The 13,754-nt window shown below is 42.2% G+C and overlaps 2 protein-coding genes across 3 annotated transcripts; both read left to right on the forward strand.

Annotated features, from left to right (window-relative positions):
* Positions 1–103: 103 nt before the first annotated feature.
* On the forward strand, positions 104–3,183 carry nfkbil1 (nuclear factor of kappa light polypeptide gene enhancer in B-cells inhibitor-like 1). Of its 2 annotated transcripts, XM_088935324.1 has the most exons (5): positions 104–416; positions 799–1,083; positions 1,521–1,633; positions 2,018–2,138; positions 2,598–3,183. In XM_088935324.1, the coding sequence occupies exons 2-5, from the start codon at positions 810–812 to the stop codon at positions 3,146–3,148; spliced, it is 1,059 nt and encodes a 352-aa protein (XP_088791450.1). In that variant the 5' UTR covers positions 104–416; positions 799–809; the 3' UTR covers positions 3,149–3,183. The 2 variants fall into 2 exon arrangements, with proteins under 2 accessions (XP_088791450.1, XP_088791451.1); XM_088935325.1 differs by lacking the exon at positions 104–416 and having other exon boundaries at positions 684–1,083.
* Positions 3,184–3,496: 313 nt separating this feature from the next.
* tctn2 (tectonic family member 2) lies at positions 3,497–12,966 on the forward strand. The gene is made up of 18 exons (XM_088935326.1): positions 3,497–3,738; positions 4,045–4,158; positions 4,900–4,973; positions 5,261–5,462; positions 5,975–6,075; positions 6,667–6,866; positions 7,338–7,458; positions 7,607–7,763; positions 8,221–8,358; positions 8,813–8,935; positions 9,305–9,391; positions 9,851–9,940; positions 10,282–10,399; positions 10,604–10,707; positions 10,985–11,132; positions 11,553–11,696; positions 12,261–12,349; positions 12,651–12,966. Exons 1-18 carry the CDS (start codon positions 3,648–3,650, stop codon positions 12,770–12,772), a joined length of 2,223 nt encoding a protein of 740 aa, XP_088791452.1. The 5' UTR covers positions 3,497–3,647; the 3' UTR covers positions 12,773–12,966.
* Positions 12,967–13,754: the final 788 nt, after the last annotated feature.

Below are 13,754 nucleotides of genomic sequence, written 5' to 3' on the forward strand. Positions count from 1 at the left end.
ATCCCATTGCTGTCAAACGATTGCTGTAAAAAAAAACAAACCGGAACTCATATTTCTTAATTTCTTTCGGAAATATATTTCTGTCGTACCAGTGGCCGGAAGTGTGGTGTATCATCGTAAACTGACCGATGTGGAAGGGGCGTTTAGTCGGCATTTTATTTACAAAATATACAGACAGCATCGGTAGCCTAAATGATAATCTTAATACTTGAATTTATAATTATTAATGACTATTTTTAAAAGCACAACGAACTAAGATACTTAATTTTAAAAACGTTATGAAAGCTGTAAACTACGACATCATAATGCAAGGTTCATACATGATACTTTTACGAGTCTTGACCACCTACTAGTACCTGGAAGCGATATACTGTTTGGACTTCACAAGCTCAAGCAAGTAATTTTACTAAAAGCAGGTAAAATTAAAATCTCTACATGGACGTTTTTACATTTACTGTACAAGTCAACATTAGCTTTTTGTACAGAAATATCTGTGATTTGGTCGCCTGAAAGGATTAGCAACATAACGTTTGGCTGCAATGAGTATAGACTTGTTAAATCAAGAACAATACATGGTAAACTTACAAGTTCTGTATCACTTGTCAGCTTTCATATGCTTTTGTTTGTGCATGGTACATTTGTAGCAAAAAAATACAATCTGCAAAGATGGGTGGAGAGTTCTTTTCTACCAGTCTGCTTGTAGACTAACTGTATTCAAAGGCGTAACTCGAATTTAATATGGAGAATTTGTTTCTACGACTTTGTTTTTGTCTGCTGCTGTAACCCCGGGGGGTGCAGCGAGTATATCCATGGCCTCTCGGAGGCAGAAGCGGCTGCTGCGATACGTGGAGGAAGGCAGCCTGCTGAAGTTGAAATCCTACCTGCGCAAACACCCGGACACAGACCTCGGCTTCAGCCAGGGCAGTAAGGGCCGCACCCCGCTGCACCTGGCCTGCTCGCTGGGCGACGACGCGGTGCTCAGGCTGCTCCTGAAGAAGGGCGCGGACCCCCTGCTTCAGGACCGCAGAGGCGACACGCCGCTTCACCTGGCGGCGAGAAGGGTCCTCAAACGGGGCAAGAGAGGTGAGGAGGTCCGGGGCAGGAGCTGGAGTCAGAAGGGATGGCAGCACATGCCTTGTCTACCGAAAGCATGAAATTCGTGTACGTCTTGGAATAATGAAATCGTGTTTGTCTGCGATTCCACGCTGTCTTCTCATTGATGACTTTTGTAAAAACACCCCTGAATGAGACTAGAATTTGTACACAACTAGGGGATTTATGAGAAAACTGTGGTACTGTTCTCTCATATATTACTGTATACCTGATTCGGGGAAATGGAGTATAGATACCAGCTACAGTTTTAAATTATTTTCTGGAGGTAATTCAAAAAAAAGTGTATTGATGTGCTATTTTGATAGGGGGACACATCCTTTCAGTCAGCAAGCATGTGACTGAAAAGACTTAATTCTTTTTTTTTTTTTGCAACATTTAATTCTCCTTCTCCTTCTTCCTCTGTGCAGTCTATGAAGATCTGGTTGTCCCTCTCAGGAAACACTGTCCAGCTGCCATGGAGATGCCCAATAATGTGGGAGTCACCCCTCAAGATATTCTGCAGTGGATGAAAGTGGGACAAGTGAGCAAGACTTGTCTCAGTGGAAGAGGCCCCTAATGCAGAGCACATAGACACCACTGGGCAGCAGAGTTACAGTTCATTACAGACTAGCTTGACCAGCATTTGAAGATTGCTGGGAGCATGGAAGATTGATTTCCTTCCCAAGATCTTAGATTTCCCAAGATCTTAGATTCAGATTCTGATGTATATATTACTTCTAGAGAGGTATTGAAGTATGTAATTGCCAATTATAATTTTTTTTACAATTGACGCATTTTTTAGAATTTACCTTCAAGCACTTTTTTTTCCTGCAGACTTACAAATTGAGTTGTGCTGGTGTCTAAGAAGTGTCTTTGCTCAGGACGTTTCATCGTTCTGTCAATAAAATATTTTGGGTTCTCACAGGGCCGGGTTCCACCAGCATGCAGAGACTTCCCCGATACACCTGACCCAGAGAGAGAGTGGCGTGAGAAGATTTTTGGGGAGTGCCAGGACGAATTCTATGAGACATTTGGACAGTATGACGGTGAGATGGCCGATTCACCGATCTCCTACAGCTTAAATGAAACTGTCACACGGCCATCACCATACATGGATTGACTTTCATGTCATGTTAATTGTGGTTTAATGACATTTTTATTTTTACCTTCATAAACGTACCCTTTAAGGATCTGCAACTCTTGCGACTTTATAAATAGAAACAGTGCCTACAAACTGGGGGAGAAGTCTTGACATATTCTGTGGTAAGGCCCAGTAATAGTCAGATGGTCAGTGGTGTGTTCATACTTTACAAAGAGCTTGTATGTCACACTGCACTGTTCCTTCTTTCTGTGAGCTGTTCTCCAGCTGCACCTGGTTATCCTGTTATTTTACTGAAGCTCGTGTCTAGTTAATGACTTAAAGAGTTTGGAATAATTTGGTTTCTCAGAGGTGTTCTTCTTTACTGTTTTCTTTAAAGATCTGTTTATGTCTTCTCTTGCGTCAGATGACTTCTCTCGGGAGGACGCCGAAGAGGAGGATTTCGGGGACTGGGCCGATCAGATCAGACGGGAGTACTACCAGAAGCAGCAGCAGGCTCAGCGGGCCCGGAGCCGTGGGAAGGGGCCAGAGACCGAGGCGGAGGCGAAGAGCCGCAGGGATTTCCAGGCCAGGCTGGAGGCCGAGCACGCCGAGTATCTGGCCCGGGCTGCGAGGAAGGAGGAGGAAATCTGCCGGGGCAAGAAGCAGAGATACGAGGAGAAGTGTGCGGCCGCCTTCCGGGGCGAGTCGGACTCCAAACTCGGCTATGCGGACATCCCCTGGCCGGCGCCCCAGGGCTCGGTGCAGGAGATGGTGTCTGTGATGCTGCACGGGGCCGATCGCGGGGACCGCGCCGCCTTTCGGAAGCTGCTGAGGCGTCAGCAGGCGCTGTGGCACCCTGACAAGTTCGCCCAGCGCTGTGGCAGCCGCCTCAGGGAGCTGGAGAGCAGGCGAATCCTGGACACTGTGACTGCTCTCTCGCAGGAGCTGAACAAGCTGGCCGAGAGCATTAAATGACTCCATTCACCTTTAATAAAGTGGTTCAATTAAAATGCTTGTCTTATGTCATTCTTTTTTTTTGTGCATCTGAGCATTGTGTTGCACAACAGTTGACCTCTTTTCTGGCTTAACATGTTATCTCTCTTTAGCTCTTTTATTAACCCACACAAGCTTCAGACCAGCAGGTCTTGGGTTTAAAACCTGCTATTATACCCTTAGTTACAAAAGAATTGAACGTCGATTATGAATTCCAAAGATCAACTTTTGTCACTTCCACATTTATTGTCGTTTTGTAGGGTGCAGTGGCAAGGGAGTACCGTGAGGTGTCGCTGTGGGCAACCACAAGCAGGCCTGTGCTGCCTATCTTTGTAGAGACAGAGAAGCCGTCTCGGCTGCTACGATTGGACGATGCTTCGTTTCCATAGACATCACAACGGTTTTGACATGGCGCTTACCTGCCTGAATCAAAAGACAGTTTGTGTAACACCCGTGTGTCTGTAATGCAACTTTCGTGCCGATGATCATGGTGCCACGGTCCGATTGCATATTTTGTTTCTGTTTTTGGCTATATCTGTATGCCTTCATGGAAGATGCCCGTGGCAGTGTTGGTACGGTGGTAAAGTCTGTATTCTTGGGGCTTTAGTCGAGTACCTTGGCATTTCAGCTAACAGTGAAATCATAAAATAAATGACGTTTTCATTAAACAGTTATATCATCAGACACCCAGCACTCTTTGGCGTCCTATTTTCCCTGGAAATCATAGTAATCTCTCAAAAATGTATTTTCAACGTAAAAGCTCGGCGTTCAAGGTTTACCGATACCTGGTTTAGAAAACTGGTGTCTGCTTTCTCGGCAGTGCAATAGCTTGAAGATGGGGTGACGTTTTTGTTAACGCCCGGTGCTTTTCGTTGCAGTTTTCCAACCTGCTTTCGTGTTCGCCTCGGGTCCGACTGTGACTGCCCTCTTACTCGGAAACACGTCCGGCGTTTCGTTCATGCTGAGGACCTCTGTCCCATCGAGCTCAACAGGTATGGGATTCACAAAGAAGCGGCCCGATGCTGTTTGTTTCATTTTCATTGTGTTTAGAGGAGTATTTTAACTGTAGCAAACTAAGACCTCCGGCGTAGTGAACGTTGCCTGCCCTGGACATCCTCGTAGTGTTCTCTCGGGACGGATCGCAGACATTTTATAACGTGCGATTTATTTTAATATATTCGGATTCGGATTCAGTCCTGATAAGACGTGTCATTAAAGGTCCCAAGGTCCCTAAATTCCATTCCTGACTCAATCGATTTGGGCTCCATACATTTTCCTTTTTTATTGTTTTATTTTGATAAGCATAGAAAGATGGTCAGAAATAAAGTTGCCTGTCATGAAAAAAACACCCAAGTATTACAAATGTACAGTAAATAAGTGTAAAGGTTGCTAATTAACTTTCTTTTCCAGTTTGACAGACGGTATAGTGCTGGGGAGAAAAGAGGGTGGAGAAAAAAGAAGAGCTCACCACAAACGCATTTGAACTAAATGCCATCCCTAGATTAATGTTCTTGTGCTGTCTGGTCAACACTGAGGTCAAAACACACATTATATGGCTGTGTATGGCATCAGTATAGTGTCCTGTTTTAGTGTTTGTAACAGTAACCAGTGGGTTTGCTGTAAGCCTGTATTGAAGAGCACTGATAGCAAATTGTTATATTGTTGGGAAAAAAAGTGTTGATTATTTTGATTTTGAGGTTAACCTGTCTTGCTTTTAAAATTTGTCTTTGCAGGGAGCCTTCCTACTGCTTCCTGTGCAGGAAATAGCTCTGGGCAGTGGCAACTAACAGCAGAAACAGTAGGACAGGCAAGTTTATCAGGCTGATATTGCTGTGCTGTTGTGTATGTGTGTGGGAACTCCCTTTGTTTGTCCCTTTTTTAAATACTAGGAGCAGTATTGACCCATGGTAGGTTTTGTTGTACATGATTCTCCTCACAGGACTGAGCCCAAAATCACCCCAAACCAAAACTCCACATGAAGGACATCCTTCTTCCCAACATCGTTATGAGCCTGTCAGTCATTGTGACTCTAACGCGCATTAAAGACATGTTGGAAGGTTAGTTCCATTTTCATTTCGTTTTCCTCGCTTCCAGAACACGCTGAAAGTAACGCTGCGCCTGAATCGAATCCTGCAGCTGTGTGGCACGGGCCTTAATCAGACAGACTGCTGTCCAGAGGCGCTGTGTGTTGTGGAGGCTCTGCAGGTAACAGCCTGCCTCCACAGTGTGGCTCAGGACACCTTAGTGGTGCAGGCTGAGGTCTACGCGCAGATCCCCTTCACTGGAAACGTCTCGGGTGAGTCGATTAGATTTCATGGGGGAAATTTGCTGTACATTCTAAAATAAATTGCTGGAATACAGCCGAATGGGTGAAGAGGTACAGGAGAAATTGAAGCATTGAAGCACACAAGGTTTTCTGAGTGTAATAGCTATTAAACACGTGGAACAAAATAATATGAATATAGAAATTAAAATGTGACCTTGAAACACATTATGCAGATTTATTTTCTTTTGTGGCCAAGGTGAATATCTGAATTCTGGTGGCTAAAAACAACATTTATCAAAGTTGCAGGACTGATACATTGCGGAGTTTCATATCACAGAAGGTAGCCAGCTGAAGTCAGTGAAAACAATTCAGTGTCGTATTTGCCAAAAAGTCATGTCTTTTTCACGTGCTCTCATTATAAGCCTTAACAAATTAAAACGATGCCTGTTTTTTCCGTTTGTTAATGTTTGCTACAAAGGTCAAGTTGGTGGTTCTGATGAATGGCTGTAGGTGAAATAGTAACGCATGTCTGTGACTTCTAGACAATAAAACAGTGATCCCCAATCAAGCCTACCAGCCCCTTGGCTCATGCCCTTGTGATCTGACGGTGGGTTCCTGTGACGTGCGCTGCTGCTGTGACCAGGTACTTACCTGCACCTTGTTACAGGGGCTGTTTTTATTTTTCTATAGGCGATCATTTATTTTACAGTGCTTGAAGAAATTACACGATTTCTTGGACAAAGGCTGAAACTTTTAGTTCTGTTTGGTTGCAGTTAATAATGAATGGATAATTTTGTTAAGTGTGCATAGTATATATGAAATTGAATAAAATTCAGGGATTCTATACCTGATATGTTTTTTTCATTCATCATTTTAGATATATGATAGATGAACCTTATGTTGCTGTTTTCTGAGACTTTAGCCTTTTGGTTTTCAACTGTATTAGCTTAATTGTCCACTTGGAAGGGCACTTTTAAATAAGAGTGTTTTGGGAGAACGGAGCTAACAAAACGTGTAACGATATGGAGAGCAGAAAATGCTCCACTGGAAATAATGTTGAGTGATGCAGCTGTTTTCCAGAATTGTTTAGCAGGTGCTGACAGCTGAAATCACAGGAGAATCTTAATTCAGGCATCTTGGCCATATGCATGTACAGTAGTAAATGCATGGCCTCAATATGCTTGGGTGCTGGTTTGCCATGCTAACAAGAGGCTGATCTGCTTGGTTGTGGCAGGAGTGCACACCTGAGGCGAGACAGCTGTTCAGCTCAAGGTGCTTCCTGGGGATATTCGGCGGGAACGTCACTCCTCCCTTTGACCAGCAGTGCTCTGTGCAGTCAGCCAACAACAGTCCTGACTGGTTCCCATTCCTGTGCGTGTGCTCCCCCCCAGCTAACAGCCCCTTCCTGGGGCTTTTCTACCAGGGAGCCACAGTGTAAGAATTTCGCTTCAGCCTTACCTTATGCATACCCCCTTTCCTGCACCCCCCTCCAAGCAATACAGGCATTTCTGCTACAGCGTGTCATCTCTGTAACAAGAGATTTTTCTTTTGCAACAGATTTTCACTAGCTGGAATTAGTTTTCCTCCAGTTCTTCTTTTCCACCCCCTGTGTTTTATTCTGCGAGGCTCTTGGTGGTCACAGAGGTGCCTGTGAAGTTATTTTTTTATTTTAGTCCACACTCCCTCTTCTTACAGCATTCATTACCAGCAGGAGGCTGCCTGGATTTCCCATCAGTGTTCGGTGATAAGAAAATGGCTCCTGCGAGTATTCTAACAATATTTGAGATAAAAGCCCAGAAAACCAACTTCAGATTTCAAACAGCCACATCAATCAAAGCCGTCATCGTCTTTGCTGGGCGCCTCGAGAGGTTCGGCCTGTAATGCTTGCCCCTGTCCCCTTTCCAGGAGTCCCAAACCGCGTCCGTTTTTCCAGACTCCCATTTTCCCTGTGGCTGTGCCCTTCGATAGTTACAAACAGGGCGATCCCATTTTCACCGCAAGTGGAGAGTATTTCACAATTCCGCAGGTACCTCCTCTTTTGGCTTTTTATGTCTCTTCCGAAGAGTGTTCTTTGAAACGTTACCTTATGTAACACAGCATTTCTTTATCGCATCAAAATGATCGAGGAATGAAGTGAACGCCCAGGATGCTTGACCTTTTCCTCAATATTTCAGCAATCCCTGGTTGGCCAGTGCATGTGGAGCGCCCCTGTGGCTTATCTGAAGAATTTCCAGTCCAGCTGCAATGTCTTGCTTACTGCCTGTGAGACAAATCCAGCCCTGTGCCTCAGAGCCCCTGATCTCAGTCTCAGCATTAACAATGGACTCGGAGGTGAGCACTTACTGTACTGTACGTGATGTGTTTCTCTCCACCGTAACTTGTATTCCAAAACACGTCAGGACAGGTTATTACTTGTGGTTGAACAGTTTTCCAAACAGACTGGTGTGTATGTTTGCTGCAGTGGATTACCACATATGCATTTCTTCAGATGCAGTCTTGCAAGTGAAGGGTATAGTTGTATGAGCTGTGCAGTGTTGGGAGAAGATGATTTATTTGTATTGTATTTATAAGATCTTGGACTAAAAAGAACAACATTCTTCCTGACACTAGAACCTTTTTTCTGTGCCTTGAAACTGAAGGAGTTTTTGCCCAGACTGCAAAGACGAGAATCACCCTTTTTGCTTTCCAAGAATAACAGCTTCCTTTGGTGTAAACGGCCTTAGATATGTTTCAGAATTGTAATCGTAGCTTATTTTGAACATATTTTTTGTATACCTTGCGGCTCCAGGCACTGTTACCATCAGCGTGAGCGAAGAGATCGTCAGTGACTTGAGCACATTTGTCTCTGATCCTAATGAAGCAGGAACACTTAGTGCTACACAGTCATCCCTGTTCCCTGGAAGTAAACCACCTGGTGCAAACTCAGGTAGGTCCAAAGGCAAAGAATATTAACCTGGCTGAAAGAGAGCCTGGTGATTCACAAAGGGCTGTGCAGTGTTGACTACATAATTGGGATGCCATAATTACATGCTGATCTTTATACTGGTGGTTTTTAGTGGTGACTTGCACAGATGTCAAAATCAGCAAAGAATTTTACTTGGGATGTTAATTTAAAAATAAGACGTTGGAACCCATATTTGGAGGTGATAAATAAAAGCATGATGTATTTTCTGTTTTCTGGGCACAGGGTAGTTTTCTCTGCTGCTTGAGAGTTATAAAAAGAGTTGAGTTTTGAGTTGGAAGTTCCTTTTGAAATGTAGAGGATAAAAATGACCAACATTCGTTTAGTTTTATTTGCATTGTGATACAATGTTTTGTTTTAAAAATTCCATTTTGAATAATTAAGGAGCATAAATATTTGAATGCTTACATTTCTGCAGAACCCCAAGGGCTTTGTGGAAATGTGACCCTGTCACTTGACTACACTTTATTTTGGAAGGGAAATGGCCTCACAAACATAACAGTGACTCACACAATAGGAACTGTGTGCTCCAATCCAAATGGTGAGTTTTTGCTTCTTAGATATTTGTATTACAAAGTCTTATCATTTAATTACTTTTTATACCCGGAGATATTGTGTTTGTATGTAAATGACAAAGCTACAAAGAAACCAGTAAAATTCCTGGGAGTATAACTTGTGATGAAAAGCTTGCTTACTCCAAGATTATACCCAGATTCGCTGTGGTTATAAGCAGGATTCCAATGTGCTTCCTTTAGAAAACGTTTTTATAGGTAAGATTTCTTGATTTTTGAGGCTCTGAATCCACACATACTGTATGTCTTTTCTGTTTCCTTTTGCTGATGAAAACAAAAATGGCAAAAAGTGAATGTTTTAGGCGGGGAAAACATTTTGTTTTGTTCTCTTTTCTAAGCCACCCTGCCTCTGACCCTGACCCAAAGGTTTGCTGCAGTGTTTGTCAGTGGGAACATGACCTCACAGACGAATTCAGGAAATCCAGGTCAGCCCACAGGATCTGTCATAGGATACACTTGGCTTATGGGTGTGCCGAGCCAAGATTATTATTATTGTATTATTATTCCGACGAAAGGAGAAAACTACAAGAATAATACCTTTAATGATGCACTGTTAGCAATACTGAGTGATTAGCACTTTTTGTTGTTACAGATGTTTTTTTTATAAAATTATAGTAACACTGTGACCATCCCATCACTGTCTGGCCTCTGGAGTAGAGGCAGCTAATGAGAATATGTAATTAAACGCCAAAATGTTTACCTGTCATCTTGTAGTATTTCGGGATATCTCGACTTTAACTTCCCCAGATATTAGGAAGATTAGGTCCGTCTTTTTTAAAAACCATTAGAATTAGATTAACTGATAAAGGTGTTTAAATGCATCATTGTCCATGTAGAGAATCTGACTTTAATTTTGTGATATTAAAATGCTTACATTTCTTAAGGATATCAGATTGGGAGGCCTGTCATTGCTGCAAAGGAAGAAACTGGGGCCAGTGGGTTGACCAAGACGTCCATTAATTTGTGGCAGCCAGGTATTGCTGTTCTGTGTGAAAATATGATTCTAAAGGAATTTACCCAGGATAGGTTTTTGTTCCATTTCATATGCATTTACATAGAACAAGGGTATCATGGGCACTCTTTTCCTGCATATTTGAAGAAACACCACAAACAGCACTGTTGAGAAAGGAGGTACTTTTTAAGTTAGTATCATTTATTAGCACTGGCCTGTAGAGGCATTTTGAATTTATTGTTGTAAAAGTTTGCAGTTATGTTGGTGATTAATTCATTTCCAATGGCATAGTCTAATTAAAGTCTACATGATTCTGTGATTTATTTTGTGACGGAATGTCTTTTCTATTTTTTTTATCTTCAGTTGGGGATGGTCTTTGTGCTTCTGCCAGAACAACCCCCGTTTTGTTTGGAGAAGATTCATCAACAGGCTGCTTATTGCGACTTAGTCTGCAGGATATGTCTAACTGTAGTCAGCTGAGGTTTGTAACGCTTCTCCCCAGAGAAGGCATGCCAGTCCTGTTGTTAGCCTTGTCTTGTTAAATCAGAAGGAAAGTGAACTTCTGTGACCTTACACCCTGTTGTAAATGCTGCTGAATAGCATAAGCAGTGCAGATCAGATCTAGACCTTGACTGTCTCATGTTTCATGTCACTTTGTACAAACCACATCCCCACTGCCTTGCAGGGAAACTGTACAGGATGGTTTGGCTGCACTGGTGAACGCAACTTACGTTGCAAAAAAAGGCAACTCAGATTTGTCCAGCCTGACAGAATGGGTGCCAGTAATCAGTAAGTTTTGGTTTTACAACAGAGTCCACTTTTTTTTCTCCGTCTTCGTTTGTAAGAAATAGGATATCTCTACCCGATCACTTCTACTGATTGTATGATACATAATGTCAAGGGATTTCCTTATTTTTGTCGCTCTGTTTTTTTTTCCTTATTCTTCCTTGAAATCAATGGAAATTTTTCATTGGCATCTCATGAAGCCAAGTAGTAGGATCATATATATCATGTTTCGGTATCCACAATCTCATTTACAACATGGAAATATTTTTTTTATAAACAGGTGTGCAACCCAATACCACCAGCAATGCAACAGGTTTATCTGGCACCTGTACACAGGTCCCTGCTCACCTGAATATCCGAATTGCCACATCCGTGGCAGGGGCAGTGGCAGGAGTGCCACAGCAGGAAATACTGGCTGTGGAGGTTAGGTGAGTGAGGCTTATTCAAACTGCACCTGAGTGCCTGGACACCCACCTTGATGTCTGCTTCGTCTAAAACATTTTTAGTCCTTTTTTTCAGCACACCATTATTTGACATATCCCACAATGGGCAGTGTCAACAAAACAAGCAGTACAGAAGTGTGTACAGTACTGTGATACCGAATCGCTCGGGTTTTTCAGTTGTTTTCCCCGTGACAGCTCTAGCAATTGAATTCTCTTTTTTTAAATGACTTTGTTAACTGCGGTGTGGAGAACGGGGGCATTTTAAAACCCGCTGTATAAATACATTGAAGGCCATCAAGATAATTGTGACTTAGCATTTCGTCTTACTAAGTGGCAACAGACAGTATATTTCGTAATATGTGTCTGCACGGGCCAGGAGTTGAAACTGATTTCTTCTTTCTCCAGGTACGCTCTGACAACATGGGCGGTCCGGTGCGGTGGGGGCGACACAGCCCCCTGTGTGAACAGCTCTGTTGTTCAGTCTTTTCCCGTCTCCGTGTCGGTGACATTTCTTGCCATCCCTGTGGAGCCCCTTCCCCCCAAAACCAGGTATCTCCGCTCACCCCTTCCTCACCGAGACATCCGGAACACATGTACTAAATAAATTGAGTTAAACTGATCTCTCCATTGCGGCGAGGCGATCTGACGTCAGCTATGTTGTTTTAACGATGCGGGATGTGATTTTTAAAATGATTAGGAAACATTAGATTGCATACCGCCCGACCGGCTCTTTTTTTCTTACGGATTTACAGATCCCAGCTGGGTGTCTTCATTTTTGTTGTTATTACAAACCAACCAAAGTAATTAACTGGAAATTTATGTGTGTAAAGCTTTCATCAGGGACAGTAACAATGTATGGACTTAAAACTATTGGTTCTGAAAATCTGGGTCGATTCCTCCTATTTAGGAGGTCTGATATTTGTGACAAGCTCGTGAGGGGAAAATATCAGTAAGATTAGGAGGTAGATAAGGTGCATGCACATGGAAAACTGTCAGGGACAGATTGGAGATCTTTTCAGTTGCATATGCTTTCCCTGACATTGATAGAAACCTCATCTTCCCAAAGCTCTAAAGGTGCATTGATCTCTTACTGAATGTGATTCTTGTGTGCAGATTTCAGATCAATTACACAGAATATGACTGTGATAGGAATGATGTTTGCTGGCCTCAGCTCGCCTTCCCACTGACTAGATACTACACAGGTGAGCTCTGCGGTGTTTTTTTTTTCCCAACAGTGCTGATTTCCTTAACGGATTATCACACACGGACTGAAGTACAGGTCTCTGACTGACTGGACTTCTTTTCCAGCTTCTTCCCAACCTTGACTTTTACTGAAAAAATAACAATATGCATTTTTACCTGTTTTCCAAGGCAGTTAGAAATCTGTTTTTTATATTGCGTTGTTATATTGTTACTTATTTCTTTATCCTGATTTACCCAGCTTAACATAGAAAGAGGTGTCTTAATACTAAGAACTTAATTGTGTTCTTGAATTTTTTCCAGGTGAGCCATACTCCCAGTCTCTGGCTAAAGGATTGATACTGGTGTTCTTTTTCATAACAGCATCTGTTCTGGGGACTCCTTGGAATCAGATACGACAAGCCTGGAATAGCACAACATTTTGAACTTACAAATTGTTAGCCCATGACTGTTTCATATGAAATTTGATCTCATATTTGAATGTTTTTACACTGTGTTATTTTTTTGGTCATGAATAGGGTGTGTATGCTTATTGAGTCATATGGTACATTTGTAAATTGTACACATTTGTGTACACAAATTGGAATTGTATTTTTAAATAAAATTAATTTATAATGCTGGACTGTGTCGAGTAAATTACAAGGGGTTGAAAACAAACCAAAACGGACAGTGATTTTAAATAAGGATACATGAGTAGAGTTATGTTTTGACACTGTGCATCTTTAAGCAACATCACCAGAACAACATGGTAACTGCATTTATTAGAACAAATTTGTGTTCAGGATATTTAGAAGAAGCATTATTAATAAGTATAGACTTTCATATTTCATAACTTATTTGTAAATAATGCTGTTTCAGTGGGTTCCTACATGGTAGAACATTGGGATTTGTTCTTTCTGTGACGAAGGGCATCAGGATTTTTAAGAAATAAAACCTCAAAATCATTCTGCATTGCTTTTCAAGATGCAGCTCTGCTTTCCTATCATTTTTTGTCTCAGTACTTACACATAACCCTGAGAATACGTTATTACCACTGATTAAACTGCAATGGACAGCAAGGTGGAAAAAGTATCCAGGCTAAAGCTCAGCAACCTCAACACGACTGGATTTTCTGAAGTCTCGGTTAAATTGGATGAGTAATTGTTCATTTCTCTGCCTGATTATGGTAAGTTTGCGCATGATGGCTACAAGTATCTGTCAGGTTGGGGCTGCACTTCAGTGTTGGATGAAGTGGGTCTCTTACTATATCTGAAGAACTTCAGGGTGAGCAGTACTGTATGAATGGGAGTGGTCATAAGGAATTGCTATAATAATATTCTCAACGTCTTCAAGTCAGAAAACGGCAACTCAAACATGTAAAGAGCTAAGACTAAGCTTTACTAGTTGGAAAAGGGAAATGTACATTTT

The sequence above is a fragment of the Atractosteus spatula genome, chromosome 17, assembly GCF_055471065.1.
Source record: "Atractosteus spatula isolate fAtrSpa1 chromosome 17, fAtrSpa1.hap1, whole genome shotgun sequence".
In the NCBI taxonomy this organism is placed as follows: Eukaryota; Metazoa; Chordata; class Actinopteri; order Semionotiformes; family Lepisosteidae; genus Atractosteus; species Atractosteus spatula.

Excerpts from the sequence above, each read along its gene's own strand:
- nfkbil1 (XM_088935324.1), top strand. The coding sequence starts at position 810 with ATGGCCTCTCGGAGGCAGAAGCGGCTGCTGCGATACGTGGAGGAAGGC. Across the intron at positions 1,634-2,017 it reads AGTGGATGAAAGTGGGACAA|GGCCGGGTTCCACCAGCATG; the intron begins GTGAGCAAGACT and ends GGGTTCTCACAG. Across the intron at positions 2,139-2,597 it reads GACATTTGGACAGTATGACG|ATGACTTCTCTCGGGAGGAC; the intron begins GTGAGATGGCCG and ends CTCTTGCGTCAG.
- tctn2 (XM_088935326.1), top strand. The coding sequence starts at position 3,648 with ATGATCATGGTGCCACGGTCCGATTGCATATTTTGTTTCTGTTTTTGG. Across the intron at positions 7,764-8,220 it reads CATTAACAATGGACTCGGAG|GCACTGTTACCATCAGCGTG; the intron begins GTGAGCACTTAC and ends TTGCGGCTCCAG. Across the intron at positions 9,392-9,850 it reads GACGAATTCAGGAAATCCAG|GATATCAGATTGGGAGGCCT; the intron begins GTCAGCCCACAG and ends ACATTTCTTAAG.